The 11457-nt window shown below is 46.7% G+C and overlaps 1 protein-coding gene across 4 annotated transcripts in view; it reads left to right on the top strand.

Annotated features, from left to right (window-relative positions):
- The first annotated feature begins 247 nt into the window (after nt 1-247).
- Nucleotides 248-11457, top strand: part of LMAN2L (lectin, mannose binding 2 like) — a 31609-nt gene continuing 20399 nt past the window's right edge. For 3 of the 4 annotated variants that reach the window (XM_055122093.1, XM_004609226.2, XM_004609225.2), the window contains exons 1-4: nt 248-444; nt 2303-2421; nt 7061-7178; nt 7939-8021. In XM_055122093.1, coding sequence (XP_054978068.1) covers nt 258-444; nt 2303-2421; nt 7061-7178; nt 7939-8021 — 507 coding nt within the window. In that variant the 5' untranslated portion in view covers nt 248-257. Of the gene's footprint in view, nt 445-2302; nt 2422-7060; nt 7179-7938; nt 8022-11457 lie in introns of those variants that run through there. The other variant, XM_055122094.1, reaches the window with a different exon arrangement.

The following is an 11457-nucleotide window of genomic DNA, read 5'->3' as shown; positions in this document are numbered from 1 at the left end:
AAGTTGGAAATCACTACGTATCCCAGCAGGCCTAGTGGAACTCAGTACACACGCAAAGAAGGGAGTCCAAGCTTTGGGCCACGCCCCTTCCCTGGGTTGGCAAGGCAACTGATACCCAAGCCAGCCAATTGGTGAGGTGCTCACCTGCAGGGCTGGGGGGCTCCACGAGAACCAATGAGAAGCGGGGCAGATGGTTCCATGGGCCAATGGTTTGCGAAACGGGGCGGGCTTTCGCCAAAGGAACGGTGGTGGGAAAGATGGCGGCGGCCCTGGGACCCTCTGGGTGGTGGCGGCGGTGGCGGCCGCGTTGGTCGACTCGGGATGGGTTCAAGATGCTGCTCCTTCTCCTGTTGTTGGGGTCTGGGCAGGGGCCGTGGCAAGTCGGGGCGGGCCAAACGTTCGAATACCTGAAGCGGGAGCACTCGCTGTCGAAGCCCTATCAGGGTGAGGTGCCCCGAGCGAAGTGGTGCACGGGGACGCCTTCGGGACTCGGTCCCCGCGGTCGTGGTGGGGGGCAGCGGAGGGCCCCTGGCCCTGCGGGCACCGCCGGCGGCGGCGGGGGCGGGGGCCTCGCGGGAGCCGCCGGTGGGAGTCCGCTCCCCGGCGTTCCCGTAGGCGCGCAAGTTTGCAGCAGGTTCTCGGATGCCGCTTGCGCCGGGCCTGGGCGACGGGGCGCTCGGAGGCGCGCGGCGGTCGAGTGGGAAGGGGAGACAGCTGCGACGGGTGGGGTGCGATTGGGGTCCGCCAGCAGCGAGCCGCCGTTGGGATGGAGCTCTGGGTGCGCTAGAGATAAAGCGGCAGGAGGAGGAGGGGCCCCGGGGGTCCAACTAGGCAGGACTGAGAAAAGAAAATCCTGTTGCAGAATTTAAGAGCACCTGTTCTTCAGTGGAGGCGGATCAGCTTTGCTATTTAGGGTACTGGGCTCCTAAGGGCAATCTGCCCGCCCGGTACGTGTATGAGGCCCCTACAAGAGTACCAAGGCAGTGCAGGCGGCTTAACTGTGCCTGTTTCCCACCGAGTGGGGCGGGGCAGCAAACGAAAATCGCTCAAGAAAAGAGGGTAGTTCCTGCGATTTTGGTGATCGTTTAGCAGTTGCATTGGGGCCTCTTCAGTGATAGTACTATGAGTAACTCACCCACAAAGTTCTCACTCGAGAAGTTTATAATCTGAGGTGCTGAAAGTAGCGTCACGCGGAAAATTTAATTTATTTGGTTTTGGGGGCCACAGACTTATTCCTAAGTCCGGTGCCCAGGACTTATCCCTAGCTTTGTGCTTAGGGATCGCTCCTGGTAGGGCTCAGGGGACCATTTGTGATAGGATGCAAGGCAAGTGCCTTAACCACTCAGTGCCATTTCTCTGGCCCTAGAAAGATTATTTAGTTGTTTTGACCACACCTGGCTGTGCTCATAGCTAACTCCTGGCTCTGGGATCAGGGATCACTCCTGGTGGGGAAAAGGATCCATTGGGGTGCTTGGGATCCAACTGGGGTGGACTGGCTTCATGCAAGGCAAAATGCCTTAGCCACTGTACTATCTCTCCAGCCTCCCAGAAGATTTATTTATTTTTTGGTCACACCCAGCGATGCTCTGGGATTACTCCTGGTTCTACACTCAGGAATCACTCCTGGCAGTGCTGGGGGGACCATATGGGATGCCGGGGATCAAACTAGGGTGGGCTGCAGGCAAGACAAATGCCCTGCCCGCTGTACTATCGCTCTGGCCCCCAGCAGGATTTTTAGTTTATAGTTTTGCTTCAGGTTGATTTTAGGTTGACCTTGTGACCACTTACTACTTTTGGACTAGCCAGAAGGATTTTTAAAAGACTGAGATTCAAAGCCCCCATAGGCCTGATATCAGGTCAGGGTTTTTAGGGGATTTCTTTTTTTGTCCCCCTTTTTCTTTCTTTTGAGATCTGGGGGTCACACCCAGTTGTGCTTGGGGTTTACTTCTGGCTTTGTGCTCAAAGGTCACTCCTGGTGGTCCTCAAAGACCTATTTGGTTCAGAGGCTCTAACTCAGGTATCTAATCTGGGCGTTGGCTGGGGGTAGGCAAGTGCCTTAATCCCTATACTATCTCTTCAGCTCTAGGATTGCATTGAGGTAGGTTTATTGTGTGTGGATACAGTAACAGGTCTGATGTCTAGAAGGCTTTCCTGAAAGGGTGCTGAGGATTTCAGATTTATGAGTTACCAGGGTGGAAATTGACAGGAAAAAGTAAACAGTGATGAGCCAGCCTCCAGAGTCTGTGTAGCTTTGTGACTGTAGATATTGAAGCATATGAACTGATGTACTTCCTTCCTGTAGGTGTGGGCACAGGCGGCTCGTCACTGTGGAATCTGATGGGCAATGCCATGGTGATGACCCAGTATGTCCGTCTTACCCCTGATATGCAAAGTAAACAGGGTGCCCTGTGGAACCGGGTGGTAAGAATCTTTTTCTCTCCCTTCTTGAGGTATCTCCAGAGAGTTCTTGAAAATTCTATGGTAGCATATTAACTTCATTTAACTACTTTTCCTCCAGTATTCTGTCTTCTATGGGTGTCGAGGATTTCCACTGTGGGAATCATGATGATCTTTATAATGAAATTAGATATCCAGGCCAATGCTTTCCATTGCCCTAATTAAGCAAATAATTCTGCTTTTGGAAATATCTAAGTGACCTGATAGGACTGCTTCTTGAGAGGTTAATAATTCACATTTAATTACTTCATAAAACAGAAGATTTTTCTTTAAAATTTATTTCAGACTTCATCGTGTTTCCTCAGTGTTTTACTTTGAGGTGTCTAAATTTTTATTTTCATATGAAAATCACTTCATTATTTTATTTTGTTTTGGGGCCACACCCAGTGATGCTTAGGGGTTACTCCTGGCTCTGCACTCAGGAATTACTCCTGGTGGCGCTCAGGATGCTGGGAATCAAACCCGGGTAACTGGCATGCAAGACAAGCACCCTCCTTGCTGTACTATCTCTTCAGCCCCTGTACTGTGATTTTGTACAAATGTGAGATGATGTTTTCCTTTTCGCTTCAGGACTCTTTTTAGATCTTTTATAACCCCTTTGCTTTTGGGAAGGGTACTTTTGATATCCTTTAATACTCTTTGCAGTGCTCATGAATGAAGGACTTTTGCTCTGTTTTTATCATTAGTTATAGTAAGCCTCAGGAAATAGACATTTCTTTTCCCTGTTCAGTGAGAAAGTTCTCTAAGAGCCGTTGGCACAGACTGGTTCCTTTTTTTTTTTTTAATTTAAACTTATTTATTTTTTAATTAGTGAGTCACAGTGAGGGTACAGTTATAGATTCACACATTTTCATGCTTGTTTTTCCCTCATGCAATGTTTGAAAGCCCATTCCTCCACCAGTGTCCATTCTCCACCACCAATGAACCCAGTATCCCTCCCACCCCACCCCGCCTCTGTCTCGGGGCATTTCAATTTGATACCTCTCTTTCCTTTTGGGTGTTGTGGTTCCAAATAGGGGTATTGAGTGGTCATCCTGTTCAGTCTCTAGTCTACTTTCAGCACACATCTCCCTTCCCGAGCAGGATCTCCAATCACATATTACTTGATGTTCCCCTCTCTATCTGGGATGACTTTCTCCCAGCGTGTGAGGCCAGCTTACAAGCTATGGAGCCAACCTCCTGGTATTATATACTACTATTCTTGGGTATTAGTCTCCTACTCTGTTGTTTTATATTCCACAGATGAGTGCAATCTCTATGACAGACTCGTTCCTTAACCCAGATTGCGCTGCTAAGTTTGTTCTTGGGCAGAATGCAGGGCAGGGTGTTCTGGTAGAAGTGACAGTTGAAAGACTTGCCACTTCTAGATCTAACTGTATCACAGCTCCCCTGTGAGCCTTGGGCAGCTTCTTTCAGTTTTCACTTTTCCTGTCTGTCAACTGAGCTTCGTAATATCTGTTCTATTTGCAGGGTTATAGTGAGGAATAAAATAAGATGACAGACTGAAAAAAAAAAAAAAAACCTTTTGAAAGTTAAAATGTTACAGAAGTGTGTTGTTTTATCTGTTAGAAGGTTCATGATAGTGCCCTCTTGGGTTTCTAAAGTTTGTTCACGTCTTGATACATCACTGCTGTTTTGCTAGCTGTTACTTGGTAACTCATTCAATGGTAGCTCAATCTAATATCTCATAGTGCCCTTTCCCTCCTTTTTCTTTCTCTTCTTTTTGTGCCACTCTCTGTAGTGCTCTGGGTTTATTCCTGGCTCTATGTTCAGGGATCAATCCTGGTAGTGATCAGTCCTATAGATTGGGGAGTAGAATCGGGGTCAGGTATGAGCAAGATAAGTGTTTTAACCCCTATACTATCTCTCTGGTTTCCTACTTTTTAAGAAAAATATTTGGATCACTCTCAGGGTTGCTTAGGGAACTTTGTGTTGTCAGGAATCTATCCTGGGCTCTTGCATGCAAAGTTTGAGCTTGAGCTCACATTCATGCAAGACACACACACTAACTCAGAACTGTATCCCCTGCTTAGTAATGCCCTTCTCCAGATTCTGGTAGTTGTATTTTTGTTTTATCTCATTCGGAGAGGGAGCTTTGGTATTGTTTCTGAGGTATTTGACTGTATATGCTTGTATAGAGGTTGGCCTCAGTTGGCTGTGCATTAAAGCTGATGCCTGGATCCCTTCCCCTAAAATTCTGAGTTAATTGCCAGGGAGTTGGGGGGTTGTAAAACTCCTTAAATTAATCCAACAGGTAGCAAATCAAGACTCAGTTAAACACAGTCTCTTGCTGGCTCTGTGTGAATTTTTCTGGTCCTGCCCTCTTTATGGTGCCTTATTACCTACCCCCCTGGCTGTGGGGCAGCTTCCTCCCACTGAATTTCACTCTTGACCTGGTATGGAAATGGAACCATAAAAATGAGAACCTTACTTGACCCATAGGAACAGGGCTCCTCAACATAGAGTAAGCAATTGGAGATTTCAGGCTCTTTGCTGAATTTAGAGGTATCTATACCCCTTGCATTTTAAACATTTATTTCTGATACACTTTGTTTTTGTTTCTTGGGCTACACACAGAAATGTTCAGTTTCTTCCTGGCTCTGTGCTCAGGGATGGGGGAACCAGATGGAGTGCTAGGGATTGAACTGGGGTCAGCCACATGCAAGGCAAGTGCCTTCCCAATCCTTATTGCAGATTTTCCAGAAACTAAACACTGAAAACAATCTGGCATTATTTTACTCAGGAGCCCTAATCTGACTGATGGGTCTTTGGCTGCGCCCCCAGTCTATCTGCTTTTTTTCCATGGTGAGCTTTAACCCAGAGTCTCTCTCAACCAGATAACCATTTTTGGTTTTGTTTTGGGGCTAATGATCAAATCCAGGTCAGTTTGGGACACAGCTCATCTGTGCTTATGGTTCACTCCTGGTTGTGCTCTAGGAACCAAGATTCAAACCAAGCTGAACCTCAGGAAGACAAGCACTTTGGGGCTGGAGCGATAGCACAGCGGGTAGGGCATTTGCCTTGCACGCTGCTGACCCAAGTTTGTTCCCCAGCATCCCATATGGTCCACTGAGCACCACCAGGAGTAATTCCTGAGTGCAAAGCCAGGAGTAACCTCTGTGCATTGCCAGGTGTCGCCCGAAAAGCAAAAGAAAGAAAAAGAAGACAAGCACCTTAACCACTATACTCTCTCTCCGGCTCCAAATACACATTTGGGTTTCTTCTTGAAATTGTTCAACTATTTCGTGTACTTACTCTCCACTCACCTTTTCTCCATTTTCCCAAGGTTCTGTACACTTTTTCTTTTTTCAAAGGGAAACCAGGAGTCTGATAGCACCTATTTCCTTTGTATTTCCCCACCAGAAGTGGTGCTCCAGTGGGGATGATGATCTTGCTGGTGCTTTTGTGCTGCATAGCCAGGGGCATGAGATGGGGACTAACGTACTCTTCCTTGTGGGAAATTTGGCTTGCCCCTTAGCTTGGCATAGGACCAAGTTTAGCTAATTAGAGATGCTTATAGCACCTGCTAATTATTCCCGGAAACCTTTGCATAACGACTTAGCTTTTCTTATTCTTTGGTAATTAATGAAGCTTCGACCTTTCTTTAAGTCAAAGCTTTTCAGAGTGTCTCTCCCAAAGAGGTGATCTCATTTTTTGTTTGTTTTTGGGCCGCACCTGGTGATGCTCAGGGGTTACTCCTGGCTCAGTGCTCAGGAATTAGTCCTAGTGATACTCAGGGGACCATATGGGATACTGGGAATCGAACTGAGGTTAGCTGCATGCAAGACAAGAGCCCTACCCTGCTGTTCTATCTCTCTGGTCCCTCTGAGGGGGTGATCTTAAGTTGCAAATTTGTGTTAAATTGGCCTTGTATACTCTACAGGTTGAGCTACTTTGCTCATCAAAGTAGAATCACAGTAGGGGCTGGAGTGATAGCACAGCGGGTAGGGCGTTTGCCTTGCACGCGGCTGACCCGGGTTCTAATCCCAGCATCCCATATGGTCTCCCGAGCGCCGCCAGGGGTAATTCCTGAGTGAAGAGCCAGGAGTAACCCCTGTGCATCTCCGGGTGTGACCCAAAAACCAAAAAAAAAAAAAAAAAGAAAAGTAGAATCACAGTAATCTGATTTGGCATTTTCTCATCTTTTCCAACTTGGCAAAACTGCCCTGTTTCTATGGGGATAGGCCGGAGAGAATTGGGAGAGTTAGTCAATTTTTTATTTGGGTGCAGTGGGGACACACCCAGTGATGCTCTGGGGTTACTCTTGGCTCTGCACTCAAAAATTACTCCTGGCAGTGCTTGGGGGACCATATGGGATGCCTGAGATTGAATCTGAGTCAGCCGCATGCAAGGCAAACTCCCTACCCATTGTCCTATTGCTCCAGCCCCAAGTTAATTGCTTTTAATATTAAATCTCATATATAGTTGAATGACTTTGTTTAATTTTATGAAATATGTGTGTCATAAATCTTATATTTTATTTTTAATCCTTAGCCTCATGTTACCCTCCCTTATGGTCTTATAACCCTGTAGATGACTGACAAGGACATCAGGGCTTTGTATTTCATGTTTCTCACTGGTTCCACTGTCTTTTCCACTTTAGCCATGTTTCCTGAGAGACTGGGAGCTGCAGGTGCACTTCAAAATCCATGGACAAGGGAAGAAGAATCTCCATGGGGATGGCTTGGCAATCTGGTACACAAAGGATCGAATGCAACCAGGTACATGTGAGCCCTGGGTGGCTCTTGTGTGGGGTGACACCTGTCCTGCTGCATCCATCCTCTTGAGAAGGATTTGTCCCCACAGTGCCAGGGCTTCGCTCTCTCCCTGGATGTCTGTGTCTGAAGACGGGCTCGGCTAGTCTCTACAAAGGACCAAGTCCTAGTAAGCAGCTGAACTTGACTCATCCTGGAGTGATTTCTTACTGATTAATTCTGTCTGTTTTGTTTTTTTTTTCCTGTGAAACCACCTGGCCCGTTGACTGGGTGAAAACACTGACTCTCAGACACCAAGTGGGGGCGAAAGTTTCTTCTGGGAATGCACTGGAAACAGATCTCTGCAGTGCTGAGTTATGAGGAGAAGGAGCTATTTTATCTTGTGTGGAGCCATTGCTCCAACTCGATGGCAGATTCAGCCTGATATGACCTGATCTCTTTTGCAACAAGAAGTGGAACTTGGGAATTCAGTTCTCTCTTGGGGACTTAGTTGTCACCAAGTGTTTGTGAAGCAGAAATCTTTAGGGGCGCCTTAGCAACCACTTTGGATCAGGAGCAGGTGCAGTGCCAAACAAGGTTGCTGGGGCCTTCTCTCTTTCCCTCAGACAGTGGCAGATAGCTTTTGGGTGCTTTTATCAGTGTTCTCTCATCTTAAGAGGGGCATGGGAGTCAATTTAAGGTTCACCTTCTCTACCATCATATTGTTATATTATTCCCTTATCAACTCTTGGCTTTGTCTCATTGTTCATCTGTTCTCTCTCTCTAGGGCCTGTGTTTGGAAACATGGACAAATTTGTGGGGCTGGGAGTATTTGTAGACACCTATCCCAATGAGGAGAAGCAGCAAGAGGTAATGGCAAGTGTCCGAGCTTAGGTTAGCTCCACTGACATTACAGCCTTTGTCTGAGGAATGTTCTTTCAGAGGGACAGAAGGAATAGAAAGATTCCATTGTCTTCGTCGTCGAACTTCAAATATTTATTTCTTGTGAAGGTTTCTTCCTACAGAGAGCTGCTTATGGTACAGAATCCTTTGGGAATGGCTGTCATGAGTGGGGCCTTTTTCTTTAGTATTAACAGTGTTCTCTTTCATGCATATTAGGTAGATTTGGAATTGAGCTTGTTTGGCTGGCTGGATATTCAGCTCCCCCGACTCCATCTAACACTGCCGTGTTCTCTCCTGCAGCTGACTGACCCTTTCTGGCATTCTTTTCTTCTTCCTTTTCTCAGACCCAACAGCAATTCTCTCATCCTATAGGAAAGGCCATCAAAGGAAATTGATGAGAATGTAGCATTTCACTGGAACTAGGAATCTGATATTGACTGAGCATCTGGCTTTTAGTAGTTAACTCCAAGGGTTCTTTATTGCTGCCTTATGTTGGCAACATGTTTGTACCCGTCTCTGCCTGATCAGTGGTCCTGCTGTCAGATAGTGGGACAGTGCTTATGATGAGCGATCACTGGGTTTTCTAGAGCTAAAGCTAAGTAAGTAATTGTCATAAGGAAGACAGGATTAGTTGTGGGGATGGCACTCACTTGTATCCGGCCCCCCCTTCCCCCCCTGCCAATCATTGTGCTGTGTCCTTGGGGGAGGTTGGTGGTTTGTCTGTTAGACCAGCACCAGCGCCAGGAGAGTGCCTGTGCCTGTCCTCACGTGCATGGAGTAGGATTGCGTTCTGGGGGTTGCATTCTGTTAAGGAGCCTGAACTGATGACTTCCGAGTACTGCTGGGTGTGTTCCCTTCTCCCCTAGTAAAACAGAATAAAAAAGTAAAAGCAGTCTGTACTGGAGATAGCCAAGGGGAATGAGTGCGGTAAGGGATGTTTGTGAGAGGAATGTCGTGATGGCTAGATGGGTGGGGGTGGTGGGGGACAACCATCATTCAGTACCAGGGATTGAACACTGGCTGCATGCAGAGCCTGTGTTCCTGCCTGTGAAGTGTCTCCTGGTCTTAACTACATTTGCAGTCAAACTGAAGATACAATGATAGTTAGAAATGCATCTGATCGTATTTCACATGGGCTTCTGGAAGTGACTAGAATTTTATTTATATTATTATTTGTTTTCTTTTTTCTTTTTTTTTGGTGGGGGTTGGCTATACTTGGTGATACTCAGGGGTCAATCCCGGTGGTGCCAGGGATCAAACCTGGTTCTCCACATGCAAAACATGTGCTCCAGCCCTTTGAACTATCTCTACTGCCCCTCGGCTAGTGTTTGGTTTACTTACTTAATTAATTTTTTATTATTATTATTCACTGTCATCCCGTTGCTCATCGATTTGTTCGAGTGGGCACCAGTAACGTCTCTCATTGAGAGACTTATTGTTACTGTTTTTGGCATATCCAATACACATAGGTAGCTTGCCAGGCTCTCCGAGAGTGGCGGAGGAATCAAACTCCGGTCGGCCTCGTGAAAGGCAAAAGCCCAACCGCTGTGCTATCGCTCCAGCCCTATTATTATTATTATTATTATTATTAGTTTTCTTTTTTATTTTATTTATTTATTTTGGGGGGGAGGGGGTTTGGGTCACACCCGGCGATGCACAGGGGTTACTCCTGGTTCATGCACTCAGGAATTACTCCTGGCGGTGCTCAGGGGACCATATGGGATGCTGGGAATCGAACCCGGGTCGGCCGCATGCAAGGCAAACGCCCTACCCGCTGTGCTATTGCTCCAGCCCCTATTATTATTATTATTATTATTATTATTATTTCGCTTTTTTGGGTCATACCTGGCGATGCGCAGGGGTTACTCCTGGCGCTGCACTCAGGAATTACTCCTGGCAGTGCTCAGGGGACCATATGGGATGCTGGGAATCGAACCCGGGTCGGCCACGTGCAAGGCAAATGTCCTACCCACTGTGCTATCACTCCAGCCCCTATTATTATTATTATTATTATTATTATTATTATTATTATTATTATTATTATTATCTTACTGTGGTTGGTCTTCTCTTTGTTTTGGGAAATTTGGGCTATAACTGATGGTTCTTAGAGGCTGTTCCTGGCTCTGTGCTCTGGAGTGACTAACTCTTTGCTCTACGCAGAAAACTGTATGTAGAAATTTGAACCGGGGTTGACAAGATGTACTGCAAGTGTCTTGATCTTTGTACTTTCTCTCTAGTCCCTGTGGTTGGTTTTCTGCTGGAGTAAGTGTGCGCTCGCGTGCTCTCTCTCTCTCTCTCTCTCTCTCTCTCTCTCTCTCTCTCTCTCTCTCTGCCTTTCTCTCTCTCTCTCAGTTGAATGAACATGTTGCAATAGTGTTAATGCTTTTTTGTTTTGTGTTTCGGGCCACAGCTGGTTCTGTATGCAGAGGCTGCTCCTGGTGGCCCTTTCGAAGTATTTGTGGTTTCAGGTTTGAGCCAGTGTTGGACAGTAGCCTCAGGCTAGGTAGCCTTTGTACTCTCTCTGCGGCCCAATGTTTTTGGTGTACAATTAACTTACCTTCATCACTATTAAAGTGCCAAAGAGGGGCCGGAGTGATAGCACAGCGGGTAGGGCATTTGCCTTGCATGTGGCCGACCCGGGTTCGATCTCCGGCATCCCATATGGTCCCCCAAGCACTGCCAGGAGCAATTCCTGAGTGCAAAGCCAGGAGTAACCCCTGAGCATCTCTAGGTGTGACCCAAAAAGAAAAAAATAATAATAAAAAAAAATAAAGTGCCAAAGACCCTCCAACACTATCAACGTGTCACTTACTTGTTTTCTTTTAGTTTGGGGGAGCTACATCTGGCAGTACTAAGGCTTACCCTGGGTCTGAGCTCAGGGATCACTCTTGGCGGGGCTCAGGATATCATATGTGGTGCTGGGGATTGAACTGGGGTTGGCTACGTGCAGGACACGTGCCTTATCCATGGTATGATTGCTCTGGCCCAATCCTGTGTCACTTCTCATCTGCCCTTGCTTATCCCACTGGCCTTCTCACCCTGCTGCTTGGGAACCTCAGTCCTGTATCAAGGACAGAGGGTTTGTTTTCACTGCACATTGTCCATTCCCTTTCTTTATTTGGGGTAGGCCAAATAAATGTGGGAACTTCCATCCTAGACTAAACTAACATCAGTTCTTATTTCCTTATACAGTTGACTATTAAGGGACCAGAGAGATAGTATAGTGTGTAAGGTTGCATGTGGTAGTTTGATCCCCGGCATCCGATATGATCCTTTGAGCATCACCAGGAGTGATTCCTAGGTGCAAGAGTAACCCCTGAACATTGCTGGGTGTAGTCTAATCCCCCCCAAAATATTGGCTTTTAAAGCTAAATTTTTTTTTAAAAGCTGTTTCTGTTTACTA

This window comes from Sorex araneus, chromosome X, assembly GCF_027595985.1.
Source record: "Sorex araneus isolate mSorAra2 chromosome X, mSorAra2.pri, whole genome shotgun sequence".
Lineage (NCBI taxonomy): Eukaryota > Metazoa > Chordata > Mammalia > Eulipotyphla > Soricidae > Sorex > Sorex araneus.
The sequence above is the reverse complement of the archived record's forward strand: the minus strand, read 5'-3'. Positions and strand labels throughout refer to the sequence as shown.